At 46.1% G+C, this 24,287-nt stretch overlaps 1 protein-coding gene across 3 annotated transcripts; it reads right to left on the bottom strand.

Moving 5' to 3' along the window:
- Positions 1-1,443: 1,443 nt before the first annotated feature.
- On the bottom strand, positions 1,444-21,080 carry CCDC42 (coiled-coil domain containing 42). 3 transcript variants are annotated; one of them, XM_001504830.6, is made up of 8 exons: positions 20,780-21,080; positions 19,836-20,169; positions 19,441-19,546; positions 19,037-19,141; positions 17,248-17,445; positions 12,755-12,976; positions 12,453-12,611; positions 1,444-1,722 (listed from the first exon to the last, which is right to left on the bottom strand). In XM_001504830.6, exons 2-8 carry the CDS (start codon positions 19,916-19,918, stop codon positions 1,645-1,647), a joined length of 951 nt encoding a protein of 316 aa, XP_001504880.2. In that variant the 5' UTR covers positions 19,919-20,169; positions 20,780-21,080; the 3' UTR covers positions 1,444-1,644. The 3 variants fall into 3 exon arrangements, with proteins under 3 accessions (XP_001504880.2, XP_070082629.1, XP_023509247.1); XM_070226528.1 differs by having other exon boundaries at positions 20,797-21,046; XM_023653479.2 differs by having other exon boundaries at positions 20,768-20,991.
- Between the last annotated feature and the right edge of the window lie 3,207 nt (positions 21,081-24,287).

The raw sequence follows: 24,287 nt of genomic DNA on the forward strand, positions 1-24,287 counted from the left end.
GTCAGGTCCTTGGAAGTGTTTGGTTCACTGCAAAGCACTGGTTCTCAAACTTGAGCAAGCATCCGATCACCTGGAGGGCTTGTTAAAGCCAAGATGCCCGGGTCCCACCCCCAGAGCTTCTGATTCTCAGGTCTGGGGTGGGGCCTGAGAATTTGCATTTCTAAGAAGTTCCCAGGTGATGCTGATGCTGCTGGTCCGGGAGCAAGGGATGAGAACCGCTGCTGCAAGGTGGTGTATACAAAGGTGAGGGGTTACTGCTGCCCAGGGGGATCCCAGCAGGGGAGGCGGCAGCAGTGTTGTCCCCTGTAGGTAGTGAGGGCCCTCCAGGATTACAGGCCCAGGGAGGAAATGAGGAGCCTCGTTCGGGCCTGCTCCTCAGCCTGGTTTGGAGGGGAAGGCAGCAGTGCCTCTGCCTTCTGAGAGGCAGCCTGGCCGCAGGAGGGAGCACAGGCTCTGGGCAGGCCGACCCAATTCGAATCTGGCCCTGTCATCTGTAGCCAGTGTCCTTGGGCAAGTGTCCTATTCGGTAAGTCGGGGATAATGGTGCCGCACAAGTTTTCACAGGGATTAGGGCCATGGAGTGTATGCTCAGTAAATGCGGCTTCCTTTGTCACTAATACCCTACTGGTCTCTGACTTGACTTTCGTCATTGATGATTTAGAAATGCACAGTTGAGCTTTTGATCCTAAGCGCAAGACTTTACATCTATCTCTACTCAGTTTAGTTTTGCCATCATTCGGGCCTGCTAAGATGCTGTCATTTGGCAGCCTGCCTGCAGTTCCTACACGAGCGTTGCCGGTACCATATTGCACGTTTTAGGGTCCACGGCGGGGAGGGAGGTAGGAGAGCAGGGCTTGCGCCCAAGGTCAGGGAAGAGTTCTTGACTTGCCACCTTTGCAACTCTGACTTGGGAAGCTGCCTTCATAGTTTCTAGTCTTTGCACCCCAATTAGAAACACTAACTTTTTTTTTTTTAAAGATTTTATTTTTTTTCCTTTTTCTCCCCAAAGCCCCCCAGTACATAGTTGTATATTCTTCGTTGTGGGTCCTTCTAGTTGTGGCATGTGGGATGCCGCCTCAGCGTGGTCTGATGAGCAGTGCCATGTCCGCGCCCAGGATTCGAACCAACGAAACACTGGGCCGCCTGCAGCGGAGCGCACGAACTTAACCACTCGGCCACGGGGCCAGCCCCTAGAAACACTAACTTTTAAAAAACTTTGTGAAGTGGTACAGGAAAGAAGCATCCTGTGTACTCACCCTGCTGGTCTGTTACCCATGTGAACACTTACTGTATGCAAGTCCAGAGCCTCTGAGACGCCAGACCTGAGATCTGGTTTCCAGTCCCCAGGTACCTAAGTGAGCGGCTTTGAGAAGAGGTGCTTTTAGGGGTTCTCCCCTCAGTGGACCCTCTTCCCCGTAAATAAACCACCAAAAAGAGACCAAACTTAGGAACAAACTTCTTATAGAATTTAATGTTTTCAGGGACGGGATGGACTGAAGCCCAAGGGGAAAAATGGCAGGGTGTTCACCAGCAGAAAGGCACAGGGGTCCCAGAGGGCCGGGCTGGGCTGACTGGACTGCAAGCTCACCAGGAACTTATTCTCTCTCAGTTTCTCTCAGAACATTCTGGAACCATGACTGCTCCTTAAACCCGAATTTGCTGTTGCTCCTTCTTCTTCACCTCTGCCCAGATGTCTGACAGGTCCTGGATAAACTGCTGGATCTAACAAGGCAAAGGGACTGGAGTTAACCCCACCCAGCAACAGGCCACCCCATCCAAAAATGGAGCATATCTGGGCGTAACCTGTAAGGAGTCACTGTTTTCCTGTGACCGACCTCTTGAGGCCACTTTCCCTCATTTGGCAATGATTCTAGTTGAAATGGAATATCAGGCTTAGCAGACTAGAAGCAATAAGTAGGAATGGAGTTGGGAATTCCTAGAGGCCGACACAGTGATAGTGTGACAAAGTAAGGCTGACAGTCTAACAGAGGTTGAAGAAAGAGAGAGGATCATGAGGACTAGAAGCATTTAGCAGACAGGGGCCATACCGCATCAGGGAAAAGAGCTCTCCACAATTTACTAGCCTTCGATGTGGTCATTTACTTGAAACCCAGAACTGATGCTCATTATGATAATCTTGAGTCATCAAGAGACGTTCAAATTGTATTCACTAGCTTCTGTTTTAAAGAACAGGCAATCAGTGTGACACAGCAGAAAGATTGCTGCCTCTGAACTCAGGAGACCTGGGCTCCTGACACAACTCTGGGGAAATCACTTCATCTTTCTAGGACACAGTTTCTTCTTCTTTAAAAAGGGGACGGCAGAGCAGGAAGATCCTGAGCTCACCTCCTCCCACAGACACACCAAAACTACAACTACATTATCTCTGGGAACGACCTGAAGACTGGCAAAACAGATTTTCCACAATTAAGAATATAAAGAAAAAGCCACATCGAGATGGGTATGAGGCACGGAGATGTGATCTAGTCAGAACCCACACCCCCAGCACTGCAACCCGCAAGTGGGAGGGATGTCACAATTGTGGAAGTCTTCCCAAACAAGCATGGGCCTGAGCCCAAAATCAGGCTCCCCAGCCTGGGGGACCTGCAATGGGAATATGAGCCACCATAACATCTGGCTTTGACAACCAGTGGGGCTTACTTCCGAGAGTGCCAGAGGGCTATAGGAAAATGAGACTCTGCTCTTAAAGGGCATGTGTACAAACTCACTCCAAAATCCCAGCACAGAAGCAGCAGTTTGAAAAGTGCCTGGGTTATAAGTGAAGGAGATTCACTGATTAATTTTAGGGCGTGTGCAAGAGCGGCAGGGATCTGTTGGGACTTTCTCCAGGGATGGAAGCACTGGTGGGTGCCAGTTTTTTTACTCCCCTTCTACCTAGCTGGCCGAGCCCTGGCAGGTGCCATTACTGACACTCTCTAACTTACTGGCACCATTCACCCTGCTCTGGCATTCCCCTGCAGACTCACCCCACACAACCTGCCTGCCTCAGCTGATGTCCCTCCAAAGTGGCTGCCGCCTTGGGGGGCCAGCCCCATTCACCAGCAGGCTTGCAGCAATCATGGCACAAGCACAAGGGGAGGATGCATGCAGCCTACACAGGACACACATCTGGAGCACCTCTGGTGACCAGGGCGAATTGTGCTCTGGGACTTACAGGACACCTTCTACATAAGGCCACCCCTTCAGGACCAGGAGATATAGCTTATCTACCTAATACATAGAAACAAACACAGAGATTTAGGCAAAATGAGGAGATAGAAGAATATGTTCTAAAAGAAGGAAGAAGACAAAAAAAAAAAACCCTCAGAAAAAGAACTAAACAAAATGGAGATAAGCAAGCTACAGATCTCTACCAAACTCAGGAGAAGAATGGATGAACAAAGTGAAAACTTCAACAAAGAGATAGAAAATATGAAAAGGAACCAATCACAGCTGAAGAATAGAATAACTGAAATGAAAAAGTATATTAGAGGGAATCAAAAGCAAATTAGATGATGCAGAAAAACAGATCAGCTATCTGGAAGGGTAGTGGAAATCACTCAATCAGAACAGCAAAAAGAAAAAGGAATAATAATAATAATAATAATAATAAAGGATAGCTTAAAGGACCTCTGGGACATCAGGTGCACTAACATTCACATTATAGGGACATTCACATGGCATTCACATCATAGAAGCAGAAGAGAGAGAGAAAGGGACAGAAGACCTATTTGAAGGAATAATGGCTGAAAACTTCCCCAAAATTGCAAAGGGAACAGATATACAAGTCTAGGAAGCACAAAGTCCCAAATAAGATGAATCCAAAGAGACCCACACCAAGATACATTATAATTAAAATGTCAAAAGTTAAAGATAAAGAAAGAATCTTAAAATCAGCAAGAGAAAAACAACCAGTTATGTACAAGAGAACTCCCATAAAACTACCAGCTGATCTTTCAGCAGAAACTTTACAGGCCAGAGGGAGTGGCACAATATATTCAAAGTGCTGAAAGGAAAAAAACTTACAACCAAGAATAGTCTACCTGGCAAAGTTATCATTCAGAATTGAAGGAAAGATCAAGAGTTTCCCAGACAGGCAAAAGCTAAAGGAGTTCATCACCACTAAACTGGCCCTACAAGAAATATTAAAGGGACTTCTTTAAGTGGAAAAGAAAAGGCCATAACTAGAAATAGGAAAATTATGAAAGAAAAAATCTCACTGGTAATGGCAAACGTACAGTAAAAGAAATGAATTAACCATCTATATAGCTAGTATTAAGGTTAAAAGACAAATGTAGTAAAATCATCTATATCTCAATAATTAGTTAAGGAATACACAAAATAAAAAAATGTAAAACATGTCGAAAACGTAAAACATGGAGGGAGGTAAAAATGTAGTGCTTTTAGAACACTCTCAAACTTAAGCAACCATCAACTTAAAATAGACTGCTATATACATAGGTTGTTATATGCAAACCTCATGGTAATCACAAACCAGAAACCTGTAATAGAGGCACAAAAAATAAAGAGAAAGGAATACAAACATAACACTAAAGAAAGTAATCAAATCACTTTGAGGGAAGAGAGCAAGAGAAGAAGAAAGGAACAGAGAAGAACTGCAAAACCAACGAGAAAACAATGAACAAAATGACAATAAGTATGTACCTATCAATCATTCTAAATGTAAATGGTCCAATCAAAAGACATAGAGCAACTGAATGGATTAAAGAACAAGACCCATATATATGCTGCCTACAAGAGACTCACTTCAGATCTAAACACACACACAGACTGAAGTGAAGGGATGGAAAAAAATATTCCCTGCAAATAGAAATGAAAAGAATACTGGGGTAGCAATACTTAGACAAAAAAAAAAGGGCTTTAAAACAAAGACTGTAACAAGAGACAAAGAAGGGCACTACATAATGATAAATAGGTCAATCCAACAAGAGGATATAATGCTTGTAAATATCTATGCATCCAACATAGGAGCACTTAAATACATAAAGCAAATATTAACAGACATAAAAGGAGAAATTGACAGTAATACAATAATAGTAGGGGACTTTAACACCCCACTTACATCAATGGATAGATCATCCAGACAGAAAATAAACAAGGAAAGATTCGTCTTAAATGACACATTAGATCAGAGAGACTTAAAAGATATATAAAGAACATTCCATCCAAAAACAGCAGACTATACATTCTTTTCATGTGCACATGGAACATTCTCCAGGATAGATCACATGTTAGGCCACAAAACAAGTCTCAATAAATTAAAGAAGACTGAAATCATATCAAACATCTTTTCTGACCACAATGGTACCAAACTGGAAATTAATTATAAGAAGAAAACTGGAAAACACACAAACATGTGTGGGGCTAAACACCATGCTACTAAACAACCAATGAGTCAGTGAAGAAATCAAGAGAAAATAAAAAAAAAATACCTTGAGACAAATGAAAATGGAAATACAATGTTCCAAAATCTATGGAACATAGCAAAAGCATTTCTAAGACGGAAGTTCATATTGATACAGGCCTACCTCAAGAAACAACAACAAAAAATCACAGCTAAACAATCTAACCTTACACCTAAAGGAACTAGAAAAGGAACAAAGTCTAAAGTTAGTAGAAGGAAGAAAATAATAAAAATCAGAGCAGAAATAAATAAAATGGAGACTAAAAAAACAGTAAAAGATCAAGGAAACTAAAAGCTGATTCTTTGAAAAGATAAACAAAATTGATAAACCTTTAGTCAGATTCATCAAGAACAGGGAGCCGGCCCCGTGGCCGAGTGGTTGCTCCACTTTGGCAGCCCAGGGTTTCGCTGGTTCGGATCCTGGGCGTGGACATGGCACTGCTCATCAAGCCACGCTGAGGCAGCGTCCCACATGCCACAACTAGAAGGACTCACAACTAAAAAAATACACAACTATGTACCAGGGGGCTTTGGGGAGAGAAAGGAAAAATAAAATCTTTAAAAAAAAAAAAGAGAGAGAGGGCTCAAACAAATAAAATAAAAAATGAAGAGGAGAAATTACAACTGACACCACAGAAACTTAAAAGATCATAAGAGATTACTATGAAGAATTATACATCAACAAACTGGACAATCTAGAAGAAACAGACAAATTCCTAGAACATAAAAATCTTCCAAGACTGAATCAAGAAGAAATAGAAAATCTGAACAGTCCAATTACTAGTAATGAAATTGAATTAGTAATCAAAAAACACCCAACAAACAAAAGTCCAAGATTAGATGGCTTCACAGGTGAATTCTACCAAACATATAAAGAGTAGTTAATACCTATCCTTCTCAAACTATTTGCCAAAAGTTCAATAGAAAGGAGTGCTTTCAAACTCATTCTATGAGACCAGCACTACCCTGATATCAAAAGCAGACAAAGACACTACAAAGAAAGAAAATTATAGGTCAATATCCCTGATGAACATAGATGCAAAAATCCTCAACAAAATATTAGCAAACTGAATTCAACAATACATTAAAAGGATCATACACCATGATCAAGTGGGGTTTATCCCAGGGATGCAAGGACGGTTCAATATCTGCAAATCAATCACTGTGATATACCACAATAACAAAATGAAGGATAAAAATCATATGATCATCTCAATACATGCTAGAAAAAAGCATTTGACAAAATTCAACATCATTTATGATAAAAACTCTCAAAGAAGTGAGTACAGAGGGAACACATCTCAACATAAAAAAGGCCATATATGACAAACCCACAGCTGATATCATACTCAATGATGAAAAGCTGAAAGCACTTCCTCCAAGATCAGGAACAAGACAATGATGCCCACTCTCACCACTTTTATTCAACACAGTATTGGAAGTCGTAGCCACAGCAATCAGATAAGAAAAAGAAAGGAAAGTCATCCAAATTGGAAAGGAAGAAGTAAAACTGTCACTATTTGCAGATGATGTGATATTATATATAGAAAACCCTAAAGACTCCACCCAAAAAATATCAGAATAGATGAATTCAGCAAAGTTGCAGGATACCAAATCAATATATAGAAATCTGTTGCATTTCTATACACTAATAATGACCAATCAGAAAGAGAAATTAAGAAAACAATCCTATTTACAACGGCATCAAAAAGAATAAAATACCTAGGAATAAATTTAACCAAAGAGGTGAAAGACGTACTCTGAAAACTATAAGACACTGATGAAAAAAACTGAAGACAACACAAATAAATGGAAAGATATAACGTGTTCATGGATTGGAAGAACTAATATCGTCAAAATGTCCATACTACCCAGGGCCATCTACAGATTTAATGTAATCTCTATCAAGATACCAATGGCATTTTTAATAGTACTAGAACAAAGAATCCTAACATTTGTGTGGAACCACAAAAAAAACCCTGAATAGCGAAAGCAATCTTGAGAAAGAAGAGCAAAGCTGGAGATATTACAGTCCCTGATTTCAAACTACACTACAAAGTGATAGTAATCAAAACTATATGGTACTGGTGCAAAAACAGACACATAGATCAATGGAACAGAATAGAGAGCCCAGGAAAAAAGCTATGTTTATATGGTCAATTAAACCACAACAAAGGAGGCAAGAATACACAATGAGGAAAAGACAGTCTCTTTAATAAATGATGTTGGGAAACAAGACAGCTACATGCAAAAGAATGAAACTGGTCCACTGTCTTACACCATATACAAACACAAACTCTAACGGATTAAAGACTTAAATGTAAGACCTGAAACCCTAAAACTCCTAGAAGAAAGCATAGCCAGTAAGCTCTTTGACGTGGGTCTTAGCAATATTTTTTTGGATCTGTCCCCTTAAGGCAAGGGCAACAAAAGTGAAAATAAGCAAATGGGACTACATCAAACTAAAAAGCTTTCGCATAGCTAAGGAAACCATCAACAAAATTAAAAGGCAACCTACTGAACTGGGAGAGGATATTTGCAAACAATATATCTGATAAGGGGTTAATATCCAAAATAAATAAAGAGCTTATACAACTCAAGATCAAAAAAATCCCAAACAATCTGATTAAAAAATGGGCAGAGGACCTGAATAGACATTTTTCCAAAGAAGACATACAGATGGCCAACAGACACACGAAAAGATGCTCAACATCACTAATCATCAGGGAAATGCAAATCAAAACTACAATGAGATATCACCTCACACACATTAGTCAGAATGGCTAACATCAAAAAGACAACAAATAACAAGTGTTGGCGAGGATGTGGAGAAAAGGGAACCCTTACGCATTGTTGGTGGAAATGTAAATCGGTGCAGCCAATATGGAAAACAGCATAGAAGTTCCTCAAAAAATTAAAGATAGAACTACCATATGATCCAGCAATTCCATTCTGGGTATTTATCTGAAGAAAACAAAAACACTTAATTCGAAAATATATATGCACCCCTATGTTCACTGCAGCGTTATTCAAGATAGCCAAGATATGGAAGCAACCTAAGTGCCCATGAATAGATAAATGGATAAAGAAGATGTGGTATATGTATACAATGGAGTACTACTCAACCATAAAAAAGAATGAAATCTTGCCATTTGCGACAACATGGATTGACCTAGAGGGTATTATGCTAAGTGAAATAAGTCAGAGAGAGAAAGACAAATAACATATTACCTCCCTCTTAGTGGAATCTAAAAAAACCCACGAACAAACAAAACAAAACAGAAACAAACTCATAGATACGAAGAACAAATTGTTGGTCACCAGAGGAGAGGGAAGTAGGAGGATGGGCAAAACAGGTGAAGGATATTAAGAGGTACACACTTCCAGTTATGAAATAAATAAGTCATGGGGATAGCAATGTACAGCATAGGGAATATAGTCAATAATACTGCAATAACTTTGTATGGTAACAGATGGTTTCTAGAGTTATTGTGGTAATAATTTCATAATGTATATGGATGTTGAATAACTTGGTTGTGCCCTGAAACTAATATAATATTGTATGTCTACAACACTTCAATTAAAAAAAAAAAGAAAGGATGGAAAAGTTTAATTAAACAAGGAGATCATTAGACTGATGTGGCTCTAATGTCACAGAGGCCTGTGTACACAAACCGAAACCTAAGCCTGTAAATGCCTCAAGGTTACGAAATCAAAAGGCTAAGGACAACCAATCACAGCCAGCTAGGCTCCAGGCTCCAGCCAATCAGATCATCTCCTTTCTTGGCTTCGTGCTTTCTCTGCGCAAGTCCACGCTGACTCCTGGCAGGGAGCACCCCTAATCGCTTCTGGTTTGGCGCTGTCCAATTCCAATCGATTTGTGCTCAAATAAACTCTTAAAATAAAAAAAAAAATTAAAAATAAAAAAATAAAAAGAGGAGAGGGAGAAAAGGCTGACCTAGATGGCTTCTAAGATCTCAGTTCTAAAATTTCTCCTTTTCAAGAATATTCTTAGAAATGGGGCTACATAGACTGTCCCAAACTGTCATCAACCCTCCCAGTTGCTAATATTGTTACTATTACTGATATGATCCCCATTTTTCAAAAGAGGAAACAAAGAATCAATGAATTAAAGCAACTTTCCCAAGGTTACGGAGAAGACAAGCTTCACATTTCCCAAACTACGTTCTTAGGATAAGCGATCACATACCCCTAAACAGGATTTTTGGTCAAGTTAAGTTTTAGAAACGCTATCTGCTTAGAGAGTCTCAGGGCAGGACCACAGCAAAGACTCTGCAAAGTGCTGTTTTTAAAAACAATCTAACTTTGTTTAACTTGGCGTTTTCTAAATTTATTAGTCCATGGAGTCCTCTTATTCTCCCACAGGAAACTTACTGACATCTTGGGATTCTAGGATTTGCCAAGCACAGTTTGGAAAATGCTGCTCCAGGCGGTGTGGGTTTTACTCAGGGATCAGGCTGGACCTTTCATGACACAGTATGTTGAATTCAAAGTGTCTCGGCCTTTTGCAGAATCATTTTTCCTAAGCCGTACAATAGCACCAGGCTCCTAGCTCTAGATGAGCGGCTGCCTTATGAAGGCCATGCTTGGACCTGTTGTAGGGATGCTGTTGAGAACACTACTCACTGGGTGTCTCCGGAGCCTCCTTGAGCAATTTCTGTTAGAGCTAAGTGCTTGGAAAAGGTTTGCTCTCTCTGAGGAAACCTTATGTTTTCTGATTTTGGTACAAGAACCATGTGTTGCTTTCCATCCGGTTACCAGGAAGTTCAGAGCCAACTACGGTCCCTCTTGGAGGCCCTTATAATCCAAGAATCCACAGTCTGTATTTCTCTCTCTTGCCTTGACCTCGGATTTTAACTCATATTTTCCCAGGTCCTTATTTTTAATTTTTCAGGCTACCTGATCATGTGTGTTTCTGTCAGTAGGCTCACATCCTATGGGAATGAAGTGGGATATTTAAAAATAACATTTGGGCAATATGCTGTATTCCTGTAGAGGCAAATCAAGTTGAGAGGGAGTCAGAAAGCTCAAAATTTGGAGTGGACCGACTGGAAGCTACGGTCTGAGCAGGGAATGCTCGGGCAGGGGCAAGGAGCCGGAGCTCACCACCTCCTGCCGCACCTTTCTTTATAACAGCTGAAGGAAAGGGGTCTGAGGACCTCTGGGAGTTCCTGAGACCCTACTGCTGGGGAGAGGGGTCTGCAAGGCCAAAACTCATTTTACAATAATACTAAGAGGTTCTTCATCTTTTTTGTTCTTATTCTCTCATGAATGTACAGTGGCTATTACAAGAGTGGGACGTTTCCACAACATAGGCTGACAACAGAATGAGTGCATAAGCAGATATGAGAATCCACCTGTCCTCTCTGAAGCCAGACTTTAAAGGGATTTGCAGGGCTGGTCCTGTGGCTGAGTGGTTAAGTTTGTGCGCTCTGCTTCAGCAGTCTGGGGTTTCGCTGGTTCGGATCCTGGGCACAGACCCAGCACCGCTCATCAAGCCGTGCTGAGGCGGCGTCCCACACAGCACAGCCAGAAAGACCTGCAGCTGGAATTTACAACTATGTACTGGGGGGCTTTGGGGAAAAGGAGAAAAAAAAAAAAAAGATTGGCAACAGATGTTGGCTCAGGGCCAATCTTTAAGAAAAAAAAGTCCACAAGTAACTGTAAAAAAAAAAAAGGTTTGCAAAAGTGTCAAATAACGCCACTTGTCCCACAAACACTTTTTGAAAATGTTTTCTCATTAAAAATGCCATTTTTGTTGACATACTTCTTATTGTCATTTTAAAATGAATGAAGTCTTTTTAATTTTCCTGTTTGAGTTTCTAATATGGTAAATATCAGTGGATATAACCCATATAAATGAAAGCTCTTTGGGGGGGTCTTCAATAAATTTTAAGAGTCTAAAGCTTTCCCAACACCCGCAAGTTTGAGAATTGCTGCTTCAGAACAAACTTTCTTACAAATTCCCTTATGGTTTTTGGACTGTCAATAATTCTGCTCTAACCAGCCTTAGTACACAGGCTGATCTCTGCTTTGGGGAAATCCTTCTTGCTGCCTTGTCAGTGGGGGAAATCCTTTACATTTCATGAGTTTGACTTTTTTTTTGTTCAATAGGGGAAGCGCCTCTCATGCAGTTGCTTTTATTGGCTTGTGTTTTATATTAATTCACCAAACACTTAATTGAGGGCCTACTATGTGCCGGGCATTGTTCTATTCGCTGCGGGTACAGCAGGGAACAGAACTAACAAAACTCCCAGCCTTCAGAGGCGGACTTCCTCCCATTTCACAGCAGAGCTAAAGGCTTTTGCCAAAGGAATCAATAATGAGCGGAGGTCCTCTGCATGTCACCAGAAGCAGGGCTAAGGCACCTGCTGGTGCCAAGTTTCCCAAATTGTGGGATGTGTGTGCCTTTGGTCAGAAGTGAGGTGATTTTAGATGGCACATGGACATGGCATCAGATAGCTTTGAATCATACAGAGAAAAAAGTTATTTCCTTTTCAGTTACCTTTCAATTACTTTGGAGAAAAAATACTAAGATGACTCTAACACTTCCCTAACCTTGCTGATCCCCCTGCCCCCAACCCCCGGCCCCAAATTTTCTCTTTTCCCAAACAGTGGGCCTTGGGCACAAGCGTTTAGGATCTCACTAGAATTTAATGACTGTTTTGCACAACTAATGAATTCAGCAGTGGGTTGCTGCTACTGCCCATGATCACTGGGGGCCAATCAAGTGGTAGCTGTAACGCAGTGGTTCTCAAAGTGTGGAACCCAGACCAGCACCATCACCTGGGAGTTTGTTGAAAATGGAAATCCATGGGTTCTCATCTCAGACCTACTGATTCAGACTCTGGGGGTGAGGTCCAGCAATACTCCCCTGCCCCCAGGTGATTCTGATCCTGTTAATATTCGAGAACCACTGCTCCATCGGGGTTATTCCTCCACGCAACCAATCAGAGCGATCTTGACTCTGCAGACCCAGCCAGCCGGCCCTGGCGCCTCATCTCACCATGTCCAGCTGTTTATGAGTGTCCTCCAGGGACACGTAGGTCGACTCCTTCAGCTGCTTGCTCACGATCTGGAAGAGGTTCAGCGTTGCCATCTTAATGGTGCCTAGCAAGAGGGTCTTCTTGGCGGCAGTGTTCTGGATGTGCGCCCAGCGAGATTCCTGGGAGAGGATGAAGGCGGGGCGTGAGCATAAAGGGAGAGTGTGTGTGTGTGTGTGTGTGTGTGTGTGTGTGTGTGTGCGCGCGCGCGCGTCCCTCACTCATCCAGCGCCCAGAAGCCCCTGCGCCGCCCTGGGCCGCTCACCCAGACGATGACATCGCTGCGGGCGCGGTCGAAGCGCATCTGCAGGCGCGCCAACTCGTTGTTGTGCTGCAGGATCTCGTCGTCCTTCTCCTCCATGTAGCGCGCCAGCCGTGCCTTGGCGCGCTCGATCTTCTCCTGGCCCTCCTGCGCCGACTGCATGAGGTCGTGGTGCATGCTTACCAGCGTCTTGTAGCGTGCGATCACCTCGTGGATCTCTTCGAACTGCAGGGGGGGCTCAGGTCACTGCACCGCGGCCCCCGGGGGCCTGACGCAGCCACCCTGCTAACCAGCCAACTCCCGGCCTTGACGCCTTGGCCTAGCATGGAGGCCCTGGGCCAAGGTCAAGACGCAGAGGATGTGAGGACATTGGAGTCCCGCTGCTTGCTCCTCCTGGATTGGTATGAGCCATGGGCCATGTGTTGGGGGCATGTGCAACTGGACCTGGGCTTCTCAATCTTGACTGCCTGTTAGAATTACCCTGGGAGCTTTAAAAAGGACACCTGCCAGGCTCCACCCCCAGGTATTCACATTAATAAACAGGACTGAGGGGTCCCTGACATCTGATCTTTGCAAAAGGTCCCCCAGCTGATTCTAAGGTTGAGAAATGCTGGCGTGGGTGGGGTGGGGGGATGAGGGGTGCATTTTGCAATGTCTCCCAAGGCAGTAATTATCCTATTCAACAAGAATGTACCAAGAACCGCTTATGAGCCAGGAACTGTGCTAAATACTTGAGACAGAGCAGGAGATAAGAAAGCCAGACCCTGCTCTCATGAAGCCTACAACTTGGGATGGTGTGGAGGGAGGACAGACAGAGGAGTAAATAGTCAGTTACAACACAGAGTGATAATCCCTATCTCTGACTGGGGGCTGGGGCTGGGGCTGGGCAGAGCCTGGGGGTAAGATCTTCAACACAGTGCTCTCTGGTGTTTGTCCACCATTTGCTGAGTTCTCCCTCCAGCAGGGACTGGAGAGGGTCCTGTGGGGCAGGTGGCCTGCCAGGCTCAGCCGACTCCTCCAGCATGGTGTGGAGCCATGCCACTGGCCCTCACTCACAGGCCCCACTCAGCAGAACAGAAGCCCTGCAACCCTCCCTCTTTAGAAGGCAGTGTGGGCTCCTGTTCCAGGATGTCAACTCACTTCTCCAGGGGTTTATCAAAGTGTGCCTGCCAGCCACCCAGGGGACACTCCCTGAGCACTATCTCCATCTCATGACATTTCCAGTGATAGACTGGTGTTCTGGGAACTGCCCTGCTGTCTTTTCCCCAAATATTCCTTTGTGGGGAAGGGCCACCCAACCCAGCATTAGGGGAGGTGGGAACAGCCAGAAAAGGTTTCCTGGAGGAAAGGATGGATGAAATGAGGCCAGCGGTATGAGTAGAAGACAGCCAGGCTAAGGCACATGGGGGAAGGTGAGGAAATATTACAGGTAGAGGGAGCAGCCTGGGTAAAGATGATGGGTGTGTGGCATGTTCAGGATGCTCAAGAGAGTTCAGCATGAATGGCCTGAGTTCAGTGTGGAGGCAGAGATCAACCTGGAGAAGTAAAAAAAGTGCCCAGTAAACCCTGAGAAGGAGTGTGGACTCCATCCACTTGAAGGATTTTAAGAAGCAGAGAGAGAACTCCGTAAGAAGTGTTTCTGAAAGTTCACTTGGCACGTGATGCAATGACATACAACAGTTAAAATGAATGGACTACATCAGAGCTACCAGGAGCACCTCCCCAAAACTTAATGCTGATGTCAAAAGGACTCAGGTGACAATTTGAAGAGAGTCTCACTGTCCAAAGATGGGACACGTTGCACATTAGTAAGAATAAGTGCAAAGAATTGAAACATATCAACTATGTTAAAACCCATGAGTTCGTAATGATACAACATTACAGGCCACTTTTGGAGGTTGCTGGAGAACCAACTCGTTATTCTGAAAACTGTAATAAGGAATCAAGCATTTAACAAGCTTTTTCTTTAAGATCCACATAGTAATCAAACAGTTGAGGAAGGGAAGATTCTCTTTATGGAGTCCTTTTCTTTATGGTAGTATTCTAGCCAACATGTGAGAAGGGAGGACTGAACATTTCCAGCACCCTAGAAAGGCCTTGTACCCCTGTTCAGTCCATGTCTGCCCCCCACTACCAAGGAAACCAGAATCGTGACTTCTGCCACCAAAGATTCATTTTGTCTGTTTTAAAACACATCAATAGAATTGTACAGTATGCCCTCTTCTATGTCTGGCTCCTTTTGTTCAGCATAACAATGTCTATGACACTCGAGAAACATATCAACCAAATGCAGTGTGGAGCCCTTGTTCAGATCCTGCTTAGAAGGAACCAACTGTACAAACAGCATTCGTGCAATAATTGGGGAAATTTTAATATTGACTGGACATTTGACATGAAGGAATTACTGTCAAATTTTTACTAGGTGTGACAATGGTATTTTGGCTAAGATAAGAGCTCTTATCTTTTAGAGTTATATACTGAAATACTTATGGACAAAAGAATGTCATTTGCTTCAAAATGGCGGAGGTAGGGAAGTATAGAGAATATGACCATGAGTTGATAATTGTTGGAATTAGGTGATGAGTAATGGCCACTCAATAGACTATTCTCTCTACTTTTGTATATGTTGGAAATTTTCCATGGTAAGTTTTTTTTTCTTTAAAGTCACTGATTGGGAAAAGCAAGTCACAAAAGGACATGTGCGATACTATCCATAGTTTGTGGATATGTAATATGTTGCCAAAATAATAAAAACAAGCATGAGAATGAAAACTTAAAAATCAGGATGCCGGTTACCTCTGAGGAGAGAGGAAGAAGAACGAGGTTTCGAAGGGGACACACAAGGGGTGTCAGTTACCAGCAGTGTTTTATTTAAGAAAAAAGAATCGGGGCCAAATAGGGAGAAATATTAAGACTTCACAAAGCTGTGATGAGTATTTGGGTGCTAATATATATTTCTCTATACTTTTCAGTATGCTTAAAATATTCTGAAAGAAATAAAAGAAGGAGGAAAGAGAGAGAAAGAAAGAGAGAGAGGGTGGGATCACACTGGCTGTAGAATGGCAGACAGGCTGGTGGCCAGGAATAACGCAAAGTTGAACTCCAGAAGAGGTACACTGGTGGTCTGGATGAGGAAGGGGCAGCAGCTGGATTCCAGAAATACTTAGGAGGCAGAATAGACCAGATCTGCTGATTGATGGCTGTGGGAGGTGAGGGAGGAGGAGGGGTCAAAGATGAGGCCCAAGTTCTGGAGAGCTGTGGGTGGGTGGCCATGCCATTTACCAGCACCAGACACAGCAGCAGCAGGGCTGGCCTAGGGATGGCAGAGGCAGATGAGATACAATTCAGTGAGATACAATCTCTTCAGTTCGAAGACACAGTTCTATATGGAAATTGCCAGCACTTTAAAAAACTGTGCATCCTTTGTCTCCCTGGGGCACCTCACAGGACATTGATCCACAAGCTGAGAGGGCATACTTCATACCTTACTCCACCCTGGGGAGGGGCTGTACCTGCTGCTGTCACATGGGGTGTGGGGGAAACAGGGTAGATAGCCACTGACATTGGCGGCATCCGTGAGAGGTCCAGGAAATTGCTCAGGGAGAGAAGTGGAGGGTCTGCGACAAAGACCCGAGGAACACTTAAGGAGATAGGAAGAGGAGGCCCCAGAGGAGCCTGAGGAGGAAGAACCAGAGGTAGGAAGAAAGCAGCTGAGAGAGGGAGGAGTCCCAGAGGAAAGGGCAAGGGTGTGTTTCAAGGAGGAGCATCAACCGTGTCCAATCCTGCAGGAGGCGTGCCTGGGAAGAGGGCCGAGAAGTTCCCTTAGCTCCGTCATCAAGGCGACTTTAGGAAGAGCAGCTGTCCATGGCACTGTGGGGCCCACAGAGGAGTGGTCAGAAGCAAGAGCAGTGCCACTTACAAGCTGTGAGACCCTGAGCAGACTCCCTAACCTCTCTGAGCCTCCATATCCTCCTCTGTCCAGGGTGATGTGATGGCTTTCCTCCAGGCGCTAGTGAGAGGACTGCTCACTCCCCGTGTGCCGCACCTAGCCCAGTGCCTAGCGCAGACGAAGCTCGCCAGCTCTGGGATGGGTGGGGTGTTCTTCCACTTCCTCTCCCTTCCTCTCCCCACTTACTCTCAAGTAAACAAGAGCCATCAGGGAGGTGGGGAAGCAGGGATCCATGTGGGCCACGTCCGGATGCGGGCAGCACTTACCGTTGGTGCTCCCAAACCAAACCTTGCCCCCCGCCCCCCAAATACACACACGTGGACATAAACACACCACCCATACCGAGACATTTTCACAGGTGTCACTCACACACACACACAAAGATCACCAGCAGGCCCCCAACCCTTGAGTCCAGCCTCAAAGGAGCCTTTTCCAGCTGCTCTCAGAGCAGGTGACCATCCTTGCAGATGGTCCCCAATCCTCCCATAGCCCCAGGCCCTGGGGAAGAGGAGGTGGGGCTGAGGAAGGCACGCCCCCCTCCACTCACCTCCGAGTTCTCCACCACCTTCTCCAGGAACTTGTTGAAGATGGAGTAGTTCTGTAGCTTGGCGCTCAGCCGCTGGTGCTCCAGCCGCAGGGCTGCCATCTCCTGCTTGGCCTTGGTCAGCTCGCGCAGGCGCTGCCTCTTGAGTTCTCGCTCCTTGTTGGCTTTCTTCAGGGCGCGGATCCGTTTCTGGTCGTTCTCCTGGGCCGGGGAGGTGGCGCCCATCAGGCACTCACCCTGCCCTCCCTGGAGCCCAGGCTGGTGGTGCCCCCACAAGGCCTCTGTCTGCTGAGCTTGGGCCATCCTGAGGATGGGATCCCTGGGCCACCCATCTGGGCCAGCAGGCCCGGATTTTCTCAACTTGGTAGTTGGTGCCTCAGTTTCTCCTCTCTTCCTTCCCAAACCTGGGGCAACAGTGCTCGAGCTACAGGGAGATGAGATAGGAGATGGACCTGGTCCAGAAGGCCAAGCGGGGCAAGGCCATTCTCCAGAGCATGTTCCTAGTAGCTCAGGCTGGAGCAGGAGGAGATGGTGCAGGCAATCAGATGTCCAGAGAGAAAGACACGAGGCTCAGCTGCTGCGATCTGCCTGACCCTTCTTCTCCTTCCTTCTGCAAAGCCCTCCTCCAAGATTAGGGGGCAAACCCACCCCTCGCAATGCATGTGTGTGGCTCCTTTTCCTCTTCAGGGCGCCTGTGATTCTCCACGGACAGGTGTGTGTGGTGGTGGCATTTGGAGGAGATTTTGAGGCCCCTGGGGAGGGCACACGGAAGCTTCGCACAGTGCCCCAGCCCAGGAGAGGAATGAGGGACCCTAAACCAGTGGTTTTCAAGTCCAACTGTGCATCACAATCCCCTGGGAAGCTTTTTAAAAATACAGTTGCCTGGGCCTGACCTCAGGCCTGCTGAAAGCAAGCAGAGAGGAGAGAGCCCGGGGGTCTGTATCTGTAACCAGCGCTCCAGGATTTCGATGCTGCTGCTCCTCTAGGAGCCATTCGTAGAACCCCTCACCCCCAAATCTCCTGCCACCCCAACCACTCCACAAGCTTTTCTCTGGCCAGGAAGGACTGGACCTCTGGAGAATATGCCCGATCCCTCAGCTTCCTTTCCCACCTGGCTTAGGCCCAGAGAGAGAGAGAAGAGACTTGAGAGCGGGACGCCCCTGTGGCAGAGGCCAGCAATTACCGCTGGAGCTGGGCCAGGCCCTCAGGGCTCCATCAGTGCTGTCCGGAGTGGGTCTGAGACGTCTGGATTTTAAAATGGTTAAATCACTCCCCTAAGGACCAGTTGAGAGGAGTTGTCTCAGAATGGACTCTGGTGCCTCGTCCTTCAGCCACTCGCTACCTGGACCCTCAGCGTGAGGATGGAAGAGTGGTGAGAGTTGGGGGGGACTTAAACCCTATTTAATTCGTCTCTGTATGCCCAAGTGCCTAGCCCTGAGTGTGGCAATTCATTCATTCATCATCATCATCCATCCATTCATTCATTCACTGGATAAACTGTATGTACCAGGTGTGGGCAAGGAAATGGTAAACAGCAGTGGAGAAGGGGCAGAGACTGACAGGTAAACAGGAAATTCAAACAGCAGTAAGTGGGGCATAAAGGGAGAAGCTCCAGGCATTGTTGAGCACTGAAGAGACTTCTAACCCAGGGGGAAGAGTCAGCCAAAGCAAGGAGGAGGAAGAGGAGGGGGAGGAACAAGAGGGAGAAGAGAAGGAGGAGGGGCAATTTGCCCAACCAAAGAGTGTGGGTGCTCCTGGCCTGCTCACATACCTGGATGTGACCCCCTCATACCTGGATGAATTGCTCAAACTTCTGGATGTGGGCCTTCAGCTGGGCCTCCTTGACGCCCAGTTCCTCCCAGCGCAGGTTCAAGGTTTCCATTCTGCGCTGAAATGTCTTGAGGTGGGGGGAGCAGAGAGGTCAGAAGAGCCCCTGACATGGGTATGGAGGGAGGCCCCGGTATCTCCCGCCCCAGTGCTTCTAGCCCCAGGCCTCCCACTCTCCACCCCATGCCTAGTTCCGAGCAGAGCATCCCAGGACACGGGTACCCCCATGACTCATCTCCGCAGAGGGAACACAAAATCACCACCCAGGACTCCTGGCCCTAGCCACTGCCACCGAGAAAATGGAAGGCTGCCTTCAGGCTCTCCCTGAGCCCTGTGGCCCTTCCTGCACCAACGCCCCGAGTCCCCCACCTTCTTCTTCTGCTCCATAGCCTGGTGCATGATCTTGGCCTCCTTCTTCTTCTCCAGTAGCTGGATGGATGGAGACTCCAACTGCTCCTCGATGTTGGGGAACTTCCTGCCCAAGACATGGGCAAGAGAGGCCCGTGGGTTCTGAGCACCCGGGGCAGGCTGAGACTGGGAGCCACCCACGGAGACAGATACCCATGGTGGGGAAGGGGGCTTATCCCCCGCCAGAGTGAAAGGACTGGTGTGGGGAGAGGGAAAGAGGGCAGTGCTGGCATCCGAGGAGCAAGCCAGGGTGATGGGACAGGGTGTTGGGGTGCTGGGTTATAGGAGTAGGAGGGGACAGGTTGAAAGGTGGGGCGTGGGTGGGTGTGGGAGGCCCCAGACCCTCAGACACTCACTGCAGCAGTTGCAGCAGCCGCTCCCCATACTGCAGCCGGAAGTACTCGGCCAGGTCTTCCTCCTCCATGATGCCCAGACTCATGGTGGTGGCGACCTGACGGCTGAGGCAGCCAAATCTTCACAGTGAAACCAGTGGGTGGTGGAGCCACAGGGGGTTCAGGGGTGGTGGCTGAGCTCTTGCTTCTCCCTTCCTCCTGCTCTTCAAAGTCCCACAGAGGGTGGGTGTCTGAGAGACTCAGGGGAAGATGGCTGCAGGCTGACGATCAGCAGCTCAGGATGAGGTGTTCAGGAGGTAACGGGAGATCTAGTTACCTAGCAACAGGTCGCCTGGTTCTGTGGACCACACATAGAACCCTGGCTTTGTCCGCTGACCTCTGTCCTCACTGATCCCATTTTTGCTGGGGTTCCACTCTCTGCACCTGCATTTACCCCCCAGGAACTCTGGGAAGAGGTTGAGCCTAATGAGATGTTGGGGTTCAGGGCTGGAAGGCAGGGGCTGGGTGTCCGCGGCTGAGAAGGGGGTTTTGGTAGAGGAGTGTCCTTGCGAGGGAGCCCTGCCCATGAGGGCCTCCTCCTGGGTTCAGGTGTGTGTGTCAGGGTGAGGGACAAGGCTGGGGCTGCGACAGATGGCCCAGAAGTAAAGGAGCCAAGGAAGGGGGGTGCCAAGCGGAGGAGGGGTGAGGGCGGGCAGGGAAGTGGAGCCTGAGGGAGGATGGGAAGAGGCCTGGAGTTGAGAACCGAGTGGTGGGTGAGGGATGTGTAGGGGTATGTGTGTGTGAAGACAGACAGGCCTGGGGACTCAGGAGGGCGCCCCTGGGATATGGAGGAGGGCCCAGGGCAAGGCCCAGCAGAGGGTAACAGACTGAGGGCCAGTGCCATCTTTTGAGGTTTTCAGAACATTAAAATATGGAGAAAAGCCAAAACCTGGTACCATAAATGTCACCTATTTTACACGATCACTTTATGATGCTGCCTCCTTTGATCCGTCAGAGCACTGGGCATAAGCTCACGTGGCCCGAGGTCCAGCGTCTAAACTCGAGACCGTGTGTGAGGCGGGCTCCCTGGTCCTGGCGGGAGGTAACGGCCGTGACGTCGAGCGCGCGGCTGCCGGGCACAGTCCCGGGCTCCCTCCGTCCTCCCTGTCCCCGGCCCACCGGCCCACGGCGCGCGCGGCCCCTCTCGCGGGGGAGGGCTGCCGGCGGGGTCTCTCGCCGGGGCGGTGTCCCGAGCCCGCACCCCACTCCCGAGACACTGCCGGTCCTCTGGCGCCCCCTGCTGGCCGCCCGCCCTCGCCCCCGGAGGAGGAGGAAGGGGGGATGGCTCTGCCGTTCTCACCCTGCTGCCTCCCCTCAGCGCCCGCCGTTTCCAGCCAGCCCAGTGGGCTCCGCACAGGCAGGATAGCCCCCACCCCACCCAGAACACAGCCACTCACCTACCCCCTCACCGTCCCCACCCGACCCTGAGCCCCTCAACCAAAGATGGCTCTCCCCTGGGAGCGCCCCAAAGAAGCACACCCAGCAGAGTGACAACAAGAACACCAAGAATGATTGCAAGCTCCTCAAAGGAGTGTGTTTCTCTGCTTGTTTATCTCTAGAATCTGATGCAGTCCCTTTGGGGTTTCCCTCCTTTTCCCCTGAGGGGGCTGTGTAATGCCAGCCCTCAGGGAAGAGGCTCTCTGTTTCTGGAATCACCTGTTTGCCCTGGTATACGGACACATCCTCGGTTGTATCTATGGAATCAAGTGGTCCAGGGCCAGGTTGGTGCACGTGGGTAGCTGCTAAGACATACTCTTCTCCTGCCCATGTACCCCTCCCGTCTGGGAACTCTTTCGGCTGCTTCCTTTGCGCCTTGCATGAGAGTCACGAGAATCTTTATCCCCATCACTCACCACCATCCCTCTCTCGGGTCTCACTGCCTTCCCAGAGGCTCTGAGGTGAGGTGCAGGGCTGTCTGGGATTCACAGAAGTCTGTGCTCTCCCCAACTCCCCTCCTCTTCCCTCCCTGGGTGAGCCCAGCTTTCTCCCCCCACACCCCTTTCCCATCTTAATATTTACCTCTGAGCCATATAGTAAAAGCTCCCGATGGATTTAGGTTGTTAGAAACCAATAGACATAATATTTTCTGTTTTCTGTCCTGTCCCATCCTCCCTCTGAGACAATTATTTGCTTAAAAAGGAGGAGGGGGTAAATATTAGCAGAAAAAAAGATGTAGGTTAATATCTCAAAAGTATTATCCTGCCATACATACACAGTAGAGACCAGTTTGCTGAATACTGCCTGAGTATTGGGTGTGAGGACACCACTTTTTGTCCATGTTGTATTCCATTCCATATATGTCTTATATTCCACTTCGATGGAATCAGGTAGATAAATTATATTAAGTATGTTTCAAAATGGATGCTGTGGAAAACTCTTTGTACTGGTCAAGCATGTTGATGTTAGTTGGTGTAACAAACAACCTCAAGTCCCAAGGGCTTCACAAGGTCCCATGTGGATTTTTGTAGCAGGGTGGCTCTCCTGGGAGATTCTCTTCCAAGCAGGGAGCAATGGTCTCAGCCCCTTCCATCTTGCAGCTCCCTGACCTCCAAGGTCACTGTGGAAGGGGAATGAGAGGAAGCACAGAAAAGGCTCTTCTGCTCTTAAGTTCATCACCAGTTCCATTCACTGACCTTTGGTGGGTCACATGGCCAGTTAGATTGCAAGGGGCTAATGACGTAGTTTAGCTGTGTTCCCAGGAAGAGGAAACTAATTTGATGAACATCAAACCCGTTTGTGCTGCACTCCTTTTGAGAATTAAAAGGATGTTTGGAAGTGAGCTGAAGGCAGAGCTTTATAAAGAAATCAATTGCAGACAAAGAGAGGGAAAAAAAAAGCAAAAAAAACCCCCCAGGCTGATCATAATCTCGTGTATGAAAATCTTAACGGAAACATCAAATTTAATTTAGTGCAATGTTAAGAGACTAATTCACCAGGACCATGAATACGACAATGGTTTAATATTAGGAAATCTGTTAATAAAATTAGTTCTATCACTATGTCTCAAGAGAAAAGACTTAAGATCATTGTGACAGATGCCAACATAGCACTGAAAAATCCAGCATCATCCTGATTTTAAAAAAACTATTAGTATACAAAGGCACTTTACTAACATGATAAAAATTATCTGAACCCAACAGATAACATTAAAACTTACACTAGAGATGTTCTTGTTAAAGTTAGGGACATGAAGGACTTTCTTCTGGCACTACAATCATTTAACATTGTTTTGGATGTTCTAGCAATTGCAAAAAACCAACAAAATTTTTCTTTCTTTCTTTTTTTTAACATCATGGCAAATGCTGTGATCCTGTACTGTGAAAATCCAAGAGAATGGTTAATTAATGAAAAATGATTCGAATTTAATGTAACACAGTGCAATTTATGAGGAGAGTGAAGTTGATTTATAGGTGTGGACGTGGAGAGGTATCTATGATAAATTGCCATGTGACAAAAGCAAGATGCAGAACAGTGTGTATAGTGTGATCTAGTTAGTGTCTGTGCACACATGTGTGTATTGTAAGTATAGAAAAAGCTCTAGAAGGATATTACCATATCTCTGGGGACAGAAATGGCATGGGGGAGTATTTTGAATGGTTCTTTCCTTTCACTTTTTATTCTTTACATTCCTGTATCGTTTATTTTTTTTTTTGCCAATGACTATATGTTACTTTCGTCATCTTGAAAAAATAATAGAAAAAGATATCCATTTGTATTGGCAGCATCAAAAGAAAATTCTTAGAAGTAAATTTAACAAGAAATATGTAGGACCTTTAAAAAGAAAACAAAATTTTTACTGAGGGATATAAGAGAAGAATAGAGACAAAATTTCTGAATGATGAGTCAATGTTGTCAAGATGCAAATTCCATCCAAATGAATTTAGGAATTTAATGTGATTGTAGTCAAAAATCCCAGAGAGGATTTTGTCTCCAGAAGCTGACAAAATAATGTAAAAGTTCATTTGGAGAATTAGAGTGCTTAAGGAAATATTGAAAAGGAAGAATAATGAGAGAAAATGTCCACTGCTCCATACTAAAAGGTGTTACAAAGATACAAATATTAAAACAACATGTTGCTAGTTTCTCTCCAGGCAGAAAAACCTCAGATGCCCTCAGGGCTCTGGCTAGTAACTTGGCCTAAGACACGGTTGACTCTGTGAACTGCCTGAAGTCATTAAAACTCACAGTTTAAAAATCACCTCTGGCCAAAAACAAAGCAAGTCAAAGCACACATCTGGAAGTCTGATTGGGCTCACATGGCTCCAGTTTGTGATCCTTGATACAATGTAACAGAATAGAAAAGCCCAGAAATAGACACATGTTTATGTAAGTAATATGCATTATATTGGGGCATTCAACCAGTAGAGAAAGTGTAGATTATTCAACAAATGGTGCTAGGGTAACTAGCTAATTATT

This window comes from Equus caballus, chromosome 11, assembly GCF_041296265.1.
Source record: "Equus caballus isolate H_3958 breed thoroughbred chromosome 11, TB-T2T, whole genome shotgun sequence".
Lineage (NCBI taxonomy): Eukaryota > Metazoa > Chordata > Mammalia > Perissodactyla > Equidae > Equus > Equus caballus.

Bases quoted from the DNA above. Each gene is read 5' to 3' on its own strand.
- CCDC42 (XM_001504830.6), bottom strand. From the start codon at position 19,918: ATGAGTCTGGGCATCATGGAGGAGGAAGACCTGGCCGAGTACTTCCGG. The intron at 19,142-19,440 runs GTGGGGGACTCG...CCCCACCTCAAG, and splicing joins CTATGGAGCAGAAGAAGAAG to ACATTTCAGCGCAGAATGGA. The intron at 12,612-12,754 runs GTGAGCGGCCCA...ATCCTCTCCCAG, and splicing joins GCAGCGATGTCATCGTCTGG to GAATCTCGCTGGGCGCACAT.